We start from the raw sequence: 14,495 nt of genomic DNA, 5'->3' as shown, positions 1-14,495 counted from the left end.
CAGCGCGCACATACAGTCCAGTATAATAGGCTATGCTATAGGGACCTCCATAGATGCTATACACACACCAATCACTCGGCAAGCATTGTCCCAGTAACAAAATACACCTTCCCCAGCTTTAATTTTGACATGCTATATACTATATATAGTATGTTGCCTTTTTGCAATAATCTACCAACCTCAAAATAATCCAAAATGAAATAAAGATATACATCATCTTCTTTCTTTTTTGCAAAACTGTTCTCACTCAACACACAATATTATTAGAAACATCAGAGAATTAAAATGGTCACTGTAAGTGTTCATCTTAAAGACCTGTGGTGAGTATCAGTATTTCCCTGGTTGGACTGCTGGGTGTGCCCGTGACACCCCGCCGGACGCGCCTGAAGGTTTGCCTGAGCTGGTGGAGCCCTTCGTTCACGTGGAGGTAAATCAGGGGGTTGATGGCACTGTTCAGACACACAAGTCCACGACTTGTCTGATGAGCAATGTAGACTCCATCAAACCACTCCTGGCACAGACGTTCCTTTGTCAAAATCCTTGCCTTCAGGTTGAGGTTCATAAGTACGTGATAGGGGATGTAACACACAGAGAAAAGTACCATCAGAATGAACAGCAGCCTCAGGCACCTCCGTTTCAGCAACTTGTCGATGTTGGTTTTGGTGCAGAGGACCACGATCACGTGTCCATAGCAGCCCAGTATGATGAGCAATGGGATGCAGAACCCGGTCAGTGTTCGTCCAAGACTGTACATCAGGTAATCTTTGACCTGATCCTCGTGAGTAGTTTCATAACATTTCCTTGTTTGATTTCTAGTTGATGTTTTAGTGAAGAACATGTCTGGAACAATCTGGACACACACCAAGACCCAGACCATTACCGTTATAATCACAGAGTGGGTCTGAGTAATTCTTCCCATCACTCTCATCGGATGGACCACAGCCAGGTAACGATAAACACTTATACAGGTAAGGAAGCCAATGCTGCCGTACAAGTTCAAATTGAAACAGAATCTTGTTACCTTGCAGAATACGTCTCCAAAGATCCAATCGTTCCCCAAAGCATTGTAGACAACCAGAAATGGGAGTGTGAGTAAATACAACATGTCTGCTATTCCAAGGTTGAAGACAAAAACATTGACGTTCCCCAGTTTCTTCCAGTTGTGGAACAAGGATTTCAATCCCCAGCCATTTGCAATTAGACCAATGATCAGTACTGTGATATAAACGTATGGTAAGAATTGACGTGGAAAGTCAAATAAGCGAACTGGTTGACACGAGGTGCTCTTCATTCTTTCTCCCTGAGAACAATAGGTTGATGCAGATTACGTTTCTGTAGACTCTACAGAAACGTGGCGGATCGCCAGTTTGATACCCCTGTGGCTGTGACATTTTGAGTCATGCTGTGCAAGAAACAGAAGTGTGGTTTCCAATCATTTCCTGCTCTCGAATCTCAATATTGTCATCACAGGAAATTACCCCGGACATGACCCGGCATATTAAGCCTTGCCGAGCCATGTGGCCCATTAAGGCAGGAGCCTATCTCCTCCTGTTTCTGTAACGTGTACGGGTTGATGTACGAGTACATCTCCCAGCCATGCCTAAACCTAACTTTAAACCTAACCTCACAAACACTATACTGTACCTATAACCCTAACCTTACCCTAACCTCACAAACACTATACTGTACCTATAACCCTAACCTTACCCTAACCTCACAAACACTATACCGTACCTATAACCCTAACCTTACCCTAACCTCACAAACACTATACCTAACAGTAAACTTAACCCTAACCTCACACAAACTATGCATAAACCTAACCTCAAAACCATGTCGACCTGGGCAAAACACAGAAAAGAGAGAGTGCGGAGTGCCAAGCAGGGAGTCATTGGTTCTCATTTTTATAGTCTTTGGTATGACCCGGGCCTTGGAACACAACATTGTTTGGCAAATAAACGTTTTAAAGGCAGTTCTATAGTGAAATAGTTAGATTTGAAGTTGTGTTTGAGAATGAAATGTAAAAGAAATCTGTCATATTTAATTCATAAATAACTAGGACTGATGGTCCTCTCTCTCTCTCTCTCTCTCCTATCCTTCAGATTAATGTCTAATTTGGTGATTGTATAATTATTGCTAATGTCTGTGTGTTTCCCATCTGATTAGGGAATGGCTTTCTGCCTGCCCTTCTCCCCTATGTATTAAGGTAAGCAGCTCTCTGACAATATGTTTCATAACCATGGCCCATGCCATTGATTTGTTACCCCCCCCCCCCCCCCCCCCCAACACACACACACACACACACACACCACTATTTTTTTTAACCAGGACTGTTGTCCACTGGTGTGGACTCTGCTTTGTTGCAAGCCCTTTAGCCAGACTTGTAACAGACTGGGTTAGTGGGATAAAATAAAACTTAGAACATTAATATTCTTAAACTACAAGGCAGAGGTACATGGGGAGCAACAGTAGACATTCAAATGCAATTTATAAATGTTCATGATAGCAGTCTGGCACTAGATGGCACTAAAAATGTACATTCGTAGTTAAGACTTCTAGCAGAAAGGTGACTGGTCCAAGTGAAAAGGATGGGTGTCAAGTCCATGAGGTGAACACCCCACAAGTGTCAATGTCAACGCACACTGGCACATCGTTTCTTGTCTTGTCTAGAGGGTTGTCATCGATTGAGAGGTGAGCAGACACTTTTTATACATAGCATGTGTGTGTGTGAGTGTGTGTGTGTATGTTTTGAGTGTCACATAGGCAGTGGTGAAAAGTAACTAAGTACTGTACTTACACTTTTGAAGTATTTGTACTTTACTTGAGTGTTTCCAATACTTTTACTTCTACTCCACTACATCTCAGAACCAAATATGTGCTTTTACTCCACTACAATTAGCTGAAAACTTTAGTTTCAAGTTACTTCATTTAGACTAGATAACATACATTAACCACTTCAACCCTACAGTATATACATTTCGGCCATTTGAAAATAGCAGATCTACAAGCTCACAACGCATCGCAATGCAACTCATTGTGAGCTTGTGAATATTTTGAACTTGTGAAATGGGACATTCTGCAATATGAGTACTTTAAGTACATTTTGACACCGATACGTTTGTACTTTTACATTTTGAATGCGGGAATTCTAATTGTAACGGAGTACATCTACATTGCAGTATTGAAACTTTTATTTAAGTAAAAAATGTGTGTCCTGTATTGTTTGGCTTTTATTATGGACTGTTTGATACATACATATTTAATGCATACATCATTGTACAAATTTGATGTCATGACTCATGAATAGGCTAGCGCCACTCAAGTCATTTTTGTGTTTAGATTTTGTGAAATCTGTAACACAAAGTAAGCTACAAATTATCTTTTACTTAAGTACATTTTGTATTCCGGACTTTTACTTCAAATGGAATATTTCTGTATAGACAGAAGAGTTCTCCGGACTCCACCTCATGTCTGGTATTACCTTTGCACAAAATAACCACATTTCTCACATTCAAAAAGACTAGACTAAGGTACTAACAATTTTTAAATTAGACAAAAGACTAAAATGTATAGGTTAATACTACAGTCTACCATATGAAATAGGGTCTTGTTTCTAGTGAGCTGTTGCAGACCAGCTATCGTCTGAGTAGCTTAATTAGTTCCATCATCTCTCTAGAGAATCTCTCAAACAGAGCAAACTAAGTTCATGATGTTTATTGGACCCAATGTTAACAGCCTGTCACTATGCAATGTGCGAGTGAACAAAATTGATGGACAATAGCTACTAAGATATAAAACAAAATATAAATTAAACAAATCACATGCAGTCTGGCCAACTGCAGGCATCATTATGGCAACATGCAAGACTTTGTTTAACCACATGAACCCTAGAGAGGCCCAAAACTAGCTTCACTTCTAGGGTCATTGTAACATCTACCCTGGCTTTTGTGTAGTTTTTTTAAGTTGCTTGATTCAATATTTAGATGTGTGATGTTCATTATATCAGACACTTCCTATAAGCTCCTAAACTCAAATCTTTGCTTCCGGAGGTTCCCTAGAACTACATATTTTCAGATCCTTGACATGAAAAAAGGAGCACCACTGACATAGAAACATAGGTTTTTCAGAAAACTGTTAGGATTTAGAAGCCATTTCTTTAGAATCGGCTTCTTTAGAATCGGCGCGCGCGCGTGTGCGTGCGACATGCGAGCGTCTCCGCTCGCACGCAGCCGGGCCAGGGGGGTAGAGGGGCTGCAGCCCTCAGATAGATGGAGGGCTCAAACGTTGTGTGGATATTTTTAGAAGGAGTTGGGGGGCAAGAGAGATACGCTATTCTATATCTATGTATGGCAAAAAACATACGTTGCTGCTCCTTATCAGCACACAATATTCTATCTTTGTACCAACCTTGCAACTGGCTGCTTCTGCCAGACCTGAATGGAGTTATGGGTGAACTTTAGAGAGACGTTAAAGAACCACCAAAGAAGAAATCAAATAATCACAGGACTTTCAGACCGTTTAAAGCCTTATTGTTCTGTAAGTGTATAAGTGGGCAGCAAAGTTTAAAAGAAAATGTGGCCATGAAACTGTCAGTCAAACACATTTTAGTCTCAGAAGGTACCAAAATAAAACAGGATGGTCTAGTTGAAGACTAAAGATTTTGTTATTTTGTTTCTATTCTTTTGCTCGTTATGAGCATGAAATTGGCTATTTTCACAATGTCTGCACATTTCTTAGGTAATATTTGACAATATTACCCATACAATAACAATATTACCATCATGTGGGGAAGGAATTAAGGACGGGCCATATCTGCACCTGCGCTGTCCCGTTGGAACACCTCTGAGTCTGTCTGTCTCTGTGGTACTCTCTTGGGCCTTGGAGTGATTGTCACATATAGACTGCTTTGACAAGACTGAAAGACACGATTAGAAATCTATGATTTGAAATGGAGCAATACCGTTTGTACTATATGACGGAGGTCTGATGGTGTTCCATGGCTCTGAATAAGCTACAATGTATTGAAAGGTGTGTGTGTTGCATGGAGTATTCTCTGGAGTGTTGGTTGATGGGGGATGCTGTGGTCTTCTGGGTGTTCGTTTAGTATCGTTTTGTTTGGTGTGTTGTTGCTTTTCGCTATAATTGGTCAGTTATCAGTCCTTGTAATACTGTGTTGCTATGTGTTATCTTGGTAAGGTTTATTAAAAAAATTGAAATAATAAAGCATTAATCATGAAACAATTATAGATCAATGGTTCAATTGGTCTGTGACCAAATACATATGTATTTGAGTGTCCTTGACATGAAAAGGTTTGAGAACCACTGTCCTATAAATGTTGAAACACCATGATGAGATAGATATGACATAATAACGAGCCTCAGCCTATACAGTAGAGCAACCCAAAATATTTAGCTCAAGACCCAAAAGAAAATGTTTACATTTGTCCGAGACCCAAACTAGTGAAAATAGCAAATCTACAAGCTGTAGATCTGATATTTTCATTAATTGTATTTATTTATATATAGCAATTATTATTATTTCTTTGTTTAAACGTTTTGAAATAAAATATGTTTTTAAAATAAAGTTATAATATTTTTCTTGCGACCCCCAAAAATGACACTGTTTGTGAAACAGAGTAAGTGTAGATATAGTAAGACTTGGATGAGGCTGGCAGCAGTGATAATAACAGGATAACTATCAGAGCTGCTATCTATCAGTGGCAGAGAGGTGGAGTCTGTCTATTTTTATCATCTCTCCTTCCATCATTTTACACTGGAAACCTTGCCTCACTATTTTTGGGTACGGGCATTATAGGAGGCGGGAAAACCGTTTTAAAATATAGCTAAAATCTTATATGCAAAAAATGTAAGTATGAAATACAACTAGAAAAAGTGCCCTTCTGGGCACAGGTCTCCACCAGGAGGATAGGACTGTGTGAGATGTTTGGCAAAATGTTTAGGAGTAATATAAACATGTTTGCCTTTGATGGCAATTGGATGATTTGAGGCATTTTGTTCCAAAAATGTGTTTTGCAAAAATCAACCTGTTGGTGGCGCTATAACAGGCCAATGTGAAAAGGGTGGGATATATTACTCAGCCTAGTAAGAAAATGTGTGAAAGATTTCACGTAAATTGCATGCTGCGTTCATGATTTGAGGCTTTTGTTCAAAACGGGGCAATCTTGCAAACTGTGAAAGCCAATTATAGCCAATTAGGATGGAATATGAAATATCGGACAGATCCGACTTGAGCACATGACCATAGAGATACTGTGTAACGATTTGTGAGATTTTTGGACAGAATCTGGAGGAGTAATATCAAAACATGTGTTTTACAAAAGTCAGCCTCCTGGTGGCGCTATAAAAGGCAGATGCGGAAAATGCAGGTCAAAGGTTTGTCCTTGGCCTCTAGGGAGTGTGCATGCAACGTTTCACGCAGATCGGTACAGTTTTAGGTAAAGAATGTGAAAAGCTGCCTCATGGTGGCGCTATAACAGGCCGTTCTGGAAAATGCGGGGCAGAGGTTCATCGTTGGCATCCAGGGAGTGTGTGTGCAAAGTTTGGCATTGACCGGGTTAACGGTGCCGGAGATTAGCTGTACACAGACGGACGGAAGGAAGGACGGACGGACGGACACACACACACGCGGACGGACGGACACACACACACACGGACGGAGTGCAAAACATACTCTCTCCCCATGCCTTCGGCCTGGTGGAGACAACTAAAGGTAGGCTACTGTAGCTATAGGGTAACTGATGTTTTTGGTGAAAACTAAACATTTCTTGTGATGACCTAAAACCATTGTTGATTTTGTCGACTAATTAAAACTATGATGGAAAATGTTCGTTGACAACCTTTTTTCACCTAATTGGAAACAAAATGAAAACTAAGCTATGATGACTAAAACTAAGACTAAATATATTGGCAATTTTGTTAACAAATAAAAACTAGACTAAAATGTTAGGAAGGGACTAGTGGAAGTCATTTTACACTTGGTTGCATGCTGATCTACAAGATCAGCTTGTAGATCTACTATTTTCAGCAAGTGTAAAATCTGCCATTACGATGCCATCAAGGCCTGCCAAAATACATTTTAATCTACTTAATCAACTGTAGATTTAGTCGACGAAAATCTTATGATATTTAGTCAACTAAAACTAGACTAACACTAAATTATTCCAGGTGACTAAAATGTGACTAAAACTAAATGAAAAGTATTCAAAAGACTATGACTAAAACTAAAATAAAAATTTGCTGTCAAAATCAACACAGCCTAAAACACAGAAAAACAATAGCAAAAACACAGTAATATAAAAATAAATCGATAAACAACACAAGGAGACACATCACCATAGAATACAAGACGCAGTAGTGTCAACAGACAGTGAAACAATAGCAAAGAAGAGAAAGAACATCTGCACACTAGTTTCTAGAGCTCCGAGACTTACTATATTTAGAGGCAACAAATTGCAACGTTTCGACCTACAAAGTCTTTATCAGGCAAAATGATGAAAGGATTTTTCCTGATGGATAGGTCGAAACGTTGCAAATGTGCAAATGTAACGAAACGTTACTAGTGTGTGGATGTTCTTTCTCTTCCTTGATGTTTGCCTTGATGCCTGACTTCCAGCACCTGGCCTAAATATAGGCAATGAGATGTGCACACAATCTTCTCTGTGAAGTGAAACAACAACACCACAGAACTCTCTGAAACGGGATCAAAAGCCAAGGTATAAAAGTGGGACTTTATAGTTTTTTAGTTTTATTCGTGCTTATTTTGTGTATTTTCTGGCTTCCACAGAGTGTGGCGAGATGGAGCAGCTGAACTATGCCAAGCAGCTCCTGGTGCAGTTGAACCAGCAGAGGTCTAAAGGCTATCTGTGCGATGTGATCATAGTGGTGGAGAACGCCTTGTTCCGAGCCCACAAGAACATCCTGTCAGCCAGCAGCAGCTACTTTAAATCCCTGCTTCTGCACGACAACCTTCTCAACCTGGACACAGAGATCATCAGCCCCTCTGTCTTTAAACAAGTGAGCAAGGATTTGATCGTTTCTCCAGCTCTCCTTGACTGGATCATACTACAGTGTTACACAAAAGCATCAAAAGTAGCCATGTTTTCAGTTTGTAAATTTGCTACTTTTGAATTTGAATCTAGTTGAAAATAAACAGTTTTGGACATGAGGTTTCCACTTAGTATCCACCCGACAGAGACAACATTGTCCTTCGCACGACATATGACAAATTGTTTGATTTATTTTTTTCAATTGTGATAAATTTGCCCAAAATAGCACTTTCTAATTAAATTGCAAAACGTATGCACTTCCCAGAAGGAAATGCAGGCATTGAATTAAATGGTAGCAAATAAAACCCTGCATTACTTTAATAACGGATTCAACAGCCATTCAATGACAGTGGACCTTACTCTCTGCCCTGACTCCTTAATCTCTTTGTTTTCCAGGTGTTAGACTTCATCTACACGGGCAGCGTAGCCAGTCCCGACCACGTCAGTGACCAAGGTGTTGCTGATCTCCTGACGGCTGCCTCCTACCTCCAGGTGTCACACCTAGCAGCCTTCTGCCACAGAAGACTCAGACCTTCAAGCTCCGCCAGCAGGACTCCACCCTCCTCCTCCGACCTTTTACAAGCCCCCAATGGGCATCTTCTATCCTTCGGCCCCTATCCCTTCTCCAACCCCAGAGCCAACCACCACCACGGCCACCGTGCCAGGGGAGCGGAGAGGAGAGCGGCAGCCCAGGAGGAACACCACCAGAGCAGGGACACGTCACAGGGCGAGGGCTTTGGCTCGCGGTGCGCGTCACGCCATCCCTTTGCAGCGGTAAATATGATGGACAGCACTGTTGAGGTGATGCACGACCTGGGCTTGGACCTGACCAGGAAGAGTCCAACAGGTAGGGCTGTTGTGTCACCATTATGAAATGTTACTCAACGATTCATTGTCGAACAGATAATTGAGATTCACAATATAATTAGGTTTTTGTCGTTGAACATTATGAACAGAAATTACATTTCCGTTTATGCTTTTAGGCTTCGTAAACAAAATATGTACAGGGCAGATATCTCGATATGACACCTAACTTACATTTTTAAATGAATAGTGGAAATAGCCGATCTACAAGCTCAAAATGTGCAACAATGTGACGCGTTTTGAGCTTGTAGATCAGCTGTATTCCACTATTTTTTTAAATGTTTGAAAATATGTGACAATGTTTAAACATGGTAACGATTATGACGATTATGCAAACAAATAATATATCGTTGCTGTCGGGAGGAAACCTCATAACTCCATTTTGGAGGTTTTTGATTTTTTTTGGCATAAATCCAGTGCCATTGAACACCCTTTACGTCCGTGTGTTGTTTCGAAAATATTGAACCAATGGAAAGTAGTAAAAAGTGCTTTGGACAAAACCTCTTAACTCCATTGGACCCTCAAAATGTCTGCTAAAACAGCTAACTCCACCACCTCTCCCCCTCTCATGGAAGTAATTGACAATATATAAAGTTACAACACCAACTTTGATGAGGCTGTATTGCTTTGTTTTAAAAATACAAGGTTTTCTTTATTTCCTGAACAATCGAAAAAGCCTCGCCTGTTAACTTCTATATCTATGCTCAATTATGCTCAATAAATATTATATTCTAAATTCATTCTAAGAATTCTCTGACTGAATTGCAATTATGTAATAATTTTGACATGCCTACCAACAGGCAGTGGTGTAGCTACAGAAGAAGTGAGTTTTTTAAACGGTGTGGGACCATCTCGCCCTCCTGCCTCCAACACTCCTACCAACACCACCGGCTCGGCTTCACCCGTCCGCGGGCGGCGGGAGATCTCCGGGCAAAGATACGACCTGCTATGGTCGAAGACGACCGCCGCGGAACGGCGGCAGAGAGCGGCCCATCGCAAGAGGCCCAGAGCCAGTTGCGGCGGCGGCGAGAGCTCGTTGCAGAGAGCGCTTCTCAACGGACACGGCAGGGGCCTGGAGGAGGAGGCCAGCGAAGATGATGGACTGTCCCTGGAGGAGAGAGCAGGAGATCTGGGCTCGGCTCAAGAGGAGGTGGTACCAGTGTTCATTTTGTTGACTAAGTTGACTAAGGTTGACTAAGGTTTTAGATATTCAGTCGACTAAGACTAAAACTATTTCAGATGACTAAATAGGACTAAAACTAAATGGCGTGTTATTATTCAAAAGACTAAACCAGAATTTGCTGTAAAAATTAACACTGCGTGGTACAACTTTTATTTTTATGTTCAAAAGTATTTCTAAAACGATCTACTTGCAACATGGTGGTGAGCTTGTAGACTTGAAATGTACGGCATACGGGCATACCTATCGCCCTTCCGGGGTGGTTGTGGTAGAAATGGAACCGTACAGAGAGGTACTCCAACTGCATGCATGGTAAAGAGCAACTTTATTTGAACCAGTGTTGATTTTGACCGCAAGTTTTGTTTCAGTTTTAGTCATAGTATTTTGACAAAAAACCTTTTCGTTTTAGTCATATTTTAGTCATCTGAGAAGTTTTAGTTGACTAAATATCATAAGATTATAGTGGACTAAATCTGATTGATTGATTGATTGAAGAATTTATTAACAGTTTGCAGAATTACAGTACATTTCAAGCACAAACTCAATACAAAGGCTGTTAACTGTGAGTGGACGACCCAATTAAGCATTACACTTGTTTCCAATAGGGTCCACCATGTTCAAATCATCAAAACATTTAGAGACGTACAAATAGACACACTTCTATAGACAGAACAGGAATTCATCATAAAGGAGGTAAAAAGGGAAAAGAAATATATACAGTGATTTAGTTGACTAAAATGTATCTTGGCGGGCCTTGATGGCGTTGAAATGGCTGATTTTACACTTGGTTGCAAACGTTGCAGGCTGAAAATGTATTTTCAGAGTGCAACAGCCGAGCACAAGGGTACAGGGATGTAGGCAAGGAGCAGCTCAAACCTCTAGTTTTCAAAATAAACACAATTTAAAACTATTTCTGTTTATGTCTGTGGGTTGTCACACGAGTACAACATTCCCTTCAACTGAAACCAAGTCCCCATGGAAAACAAAAAGAAAATCACAGAACTTCTGAGGTTTTGAGAAAGTTTCAGGTTTTGGAAGCTTCCGGGTTAAACGTTTCTTTCAAGGCACTACTGTATGTTCTCCCTGCTCTCTGTTGATGTGTCCACTTGCCTCGCAGCAGGTCTCAGCGAATCAGACAGAGCCTTGCAGTGACATCATCAGCATCCAGAAGGAGAGCGAGGAGGTTGGGGCCACTACCTGCAGTTACCCCCGGTTCCCACCAGGGGGGGATGACTACAACGACGAGCCTCCCTTAGGTGACAACCTGTACATGTGCATCCCGTGTGGACAAGGTTTCTCCAGCTCTGAACAGCTCAACGCTCACGTAGAGTCACACACTGCAGAGGAGCTCTACATGAACGTCAAGGTGGAAGAAGAGAATGGTGAGTGTCTGAAACCTCGGAGGCCCTTCCTTTCTTACATCTGACACTTTATAAGCTGAGACCCCACCATGCGCACGCACACACAAACACATTTGTCAAACATGTTACCCACCGGTATACTTTTCATACCATGAAAATAGCAGATCTATAAGCTCACAAAGCGTCCCAATGCGTGAGCTTGTAGGTTAGCTATTTTAGCTTGTTCTAAAACTTCCTTTGAAATCTTGAAATATGTAGAATTTAACCGTCTCCTCCAGGCCGAAGGCCGAGACTATATCTGCTCTGTCTGTGTGTCCGTCGGTCTGTGAACAGCTAATCTCTGGCACCATTGGCCTGATCGTTTGGCCCTGCATCGGCCTGTTCTAGCCACCAGGAGGTCGATTTTAGCTCAACACATTTTTGGATATTAGTCCCACAGTTTTCAATTGATACTATAATTACCCCCAACAAATGCAAGTTATGATTTTGTGCAGCGTGTATAAAATGTCATACTACTACCTCCAAACAGACACGACGTCCTCACAGCCTTCGTGTGATATTTGGCGCCAGGCCGGGGGCCCAGCGGACTCCAGTTCACTAAACACCAGTGTAAAGGATGAGGAAGAGGTTGAAGACGAAGCTGCGGACCCCGCCGAGAACCAGCCGGAAGATCCCCCCAAAGAGGAAACGGTGGTGGAACGTTCTCACCCGCACCACCACCTCCTGCACCACCACGTGTGTTCCATCTGCAACCAGCGCTGCGAGGATGCCGCCTCGCTGCGGCAGCACGAGAGGAGCCACCACTGGCTTGCCGACGCCACCGCCACCAGGGCCTCCTTCCCCTGCCCGCTCTGCGGGAAGCTGTTCACGCAGCGCGGCACCATGACGCGCCACATGCGCAGCCACCTGGGCCTCAAGCCCTTCGCCTGCCAGGAGTGCGGCATGCGCTTCACGCGCCAGTACCGCCTGACGGAGCACGCGCGCGTCCACTCGGGGGAGAAGCCCTACAAGTGTCAGCTGTGCGGCGTGAAGTTCACGCAGCAGCGCAACCTCATCAGCCACCTGCGGATGCACACACTGGCCTCTTGAACAGCAATAAATACATCAACCTTTTTTGTGCCGACGAACGAACCCCAAAATGTATATGTATTTGGCCGTGGACCCTCCCATCTGAAACTGTTTGGTGCCAGGGACCCCCAGGAACGTTATGCAAAAAAAACAAACACTACAAAAAAATCATTATTCAAAAGTTTCCAAACAATTTTTATATTTTTCAAACGTCTTCAAAAATAGCAGATGTACAAGCTTGCAGCGTGGCACGAAATGAAGCGCTATAAGCTTGTACATCTGCTATTTTTTAATAGAGTACCAACATCACTCCCTCTACCCCTGGGTCAAGTATTTTCCTCATAGAAATTCCTCATAGAGAAATCTTGGACCTGACCTGATCTTGTTACCTCACATCGCTATAACATCACTAAACATAAATGTAGTGATTGTTGTTGTTGCTGCCATAAGCCTGGTCTGTGATTAATCAAATGTGTCATGCCTATATACGTGCCTGTGTACATACAGTATATGCAAAGTTTACATTGTTTTTAATAAAAAACATTATTGAAGCTCAGACTGAATTTAGCCAACCTTGAACAAAACCAATAAATGAAGAGCTATTTTACTATTGTATATGTCTTGTGAATTGTATTTTATATTTATATATATATGTTTTACCTTTCATGAGAATCGTCCTGAGACAGAATAAGACACTGTCAATAGTAGGCTATGAGATTCACTCTTTTCTGGACCTTTCTACCCAGTGGCCCCATTTTGAGATTATTATTCTGTGATCTTATTGTTTGTGAGGTTAGGGTAGTGTTCTTTAAAGGGGTGTGATCATCAGTGCAATTGTCCTTCATTTAACACCTATCTTCTGAGTGCAGTTCCTATTCCAGTGTCAGCAATATATATTCAGTAGGCATATGCTACAGATGTGTCAGGGCCCAGGGTTTATAAATGTAAGGTTTAGGGTTAAAAACTCCTAAAGGACAGTTTCAATGTCCATCCGAGGCCTAGACTGGATCACGTGGGCCAGTTTGGAACAAGGTGTTTGGGTGTTAGGTGTGGTGGGCTGCCGCTAGGTCCTGTCACAATGGGGACTGCCCATAAGTCCGACATCCCATTAGTCCGAGTCTGACCTACTTGGCCGGTTAAGACTGAGGTTAGGGTTAGCGATCTACGTGGCCGGTTAAGACTGATGTTAGGGTTATCGACCTGCGTGGCCGGTTAAGAGAGAGGCGTGGCCGGTTAAGACTGAGGTTATGGTTAGCAACTATATGTGGCTGGTTAAGACTGAGGTTAGAGTTAGCAACTATACGTGGCTGGTTAAGACTGAGGTTAGGGTTAGGGTGTGGGATAGTGTTAGTAATCGGACTAACGGGAGGTCAGAACAATGATGTTACCGCAACAACAATATCTCTTCTCAACCAAGAAACAGGCCATATTGAAATATTAACAACCACTTGCCATGTTGGGGACCAACACAGGTGTTTCAATTTGTCTGAACCGTCTGATTGGCGTCAAACTAATAACTAATTAATTTGTTTGCAACACCTGTTGGTCCTCAACATGGCTGGTGTAAGACTACATTTAAAACTCGTGAATAGTTTACACTCATTACCTCTAATGTTTATTATTTTATGCTGTGCAATATAATTATTTGGATTCCACGCTGAATCCACATGCTCTGCTACGTGCACACAACACTAGTATCAGCATGGCCATGGGCCGCATACACTATAATTAAATATTGTTTCATGATAGCAGTGCTGCCCACTCACATTTCAAAGCTTTTTTGGAGCTGAAACACATGCCCCGCCCTGAATGCATGCCTCTGATGCATGTAGTGTTTGATTGATTGAAGTATGTATTAACAGTTTGCAGAATTACAGTACATTTCAATACAAAAACTGTCAACTGTGAGTGGACGACACCATAACGTATTACACTTGTTTACAAGAGGGTCCACCA

At 41.9% G+C, this 14,495-nt stretch overlaps 2 protein-coding genes across 2 annotated transcripts; one reads left to right on the top strand and one right to left on the bottom strand.

Moving 5' to 3' along the window:
- Positions 1-307: 307 nt before the first annotated feature.
- LOC306939398 (P2Y purinoceptor 1-like) lies at positions 308-1,291 on the bottom strand (the record flags this gene model as incomplete). The annotated part of the gene is made up of 1 exon (XM_079523987.1): positions 308-1,291. The coding sequence occupies one exon, from the start codon at positions 1,289-1,291 to the stop codon at positions 308-310; it is 984 nt and encodes a 327-aa protein (XP_079380113.1).
- A 6,524-nt stretch (positions 1,292-7,815) lies between these two features.
- Positions 7,816-12,662, top strand: LOC306939397 (hypermethylated in cancer 2 protein-like; the record flags this gene model as incomplete). The annotated part of the gene is made up of 5 exons (XM_079523986.1): positions 7,816-8,034; positions 8,463-8,913; positions 9,731-10,083; positions 11,228-11,492; positions 12,001-12,662. The coding sequence occupies 5 exons, from the start codon at positions 7,816-7,818 to the stop codon at positions 12,558-12,560; spliced, it is 1,848 nt and encodes a 615-aa protein (XP_079380112.1). The 3' UTR covers positions 12,561-12,662.
- Positions 12,663-14,495: the final 1,833 nt, after the last annotated feature.

Source organism: Electrona antarctica, assembly GCF_951216825.1.
Source record: "Electrona antarctica genome assembly, chromosome: 16".
NCBI lineage: Eukaryota > Metazoa > Chordata > Actinopteri > Myctophiformes > Myctophidae > Electrona > Electrona antarctica.
Note: the sequence above shows the minus strand (reverse complement) of the source record. Positions and strands in the feature narration are given on the sequence as shown.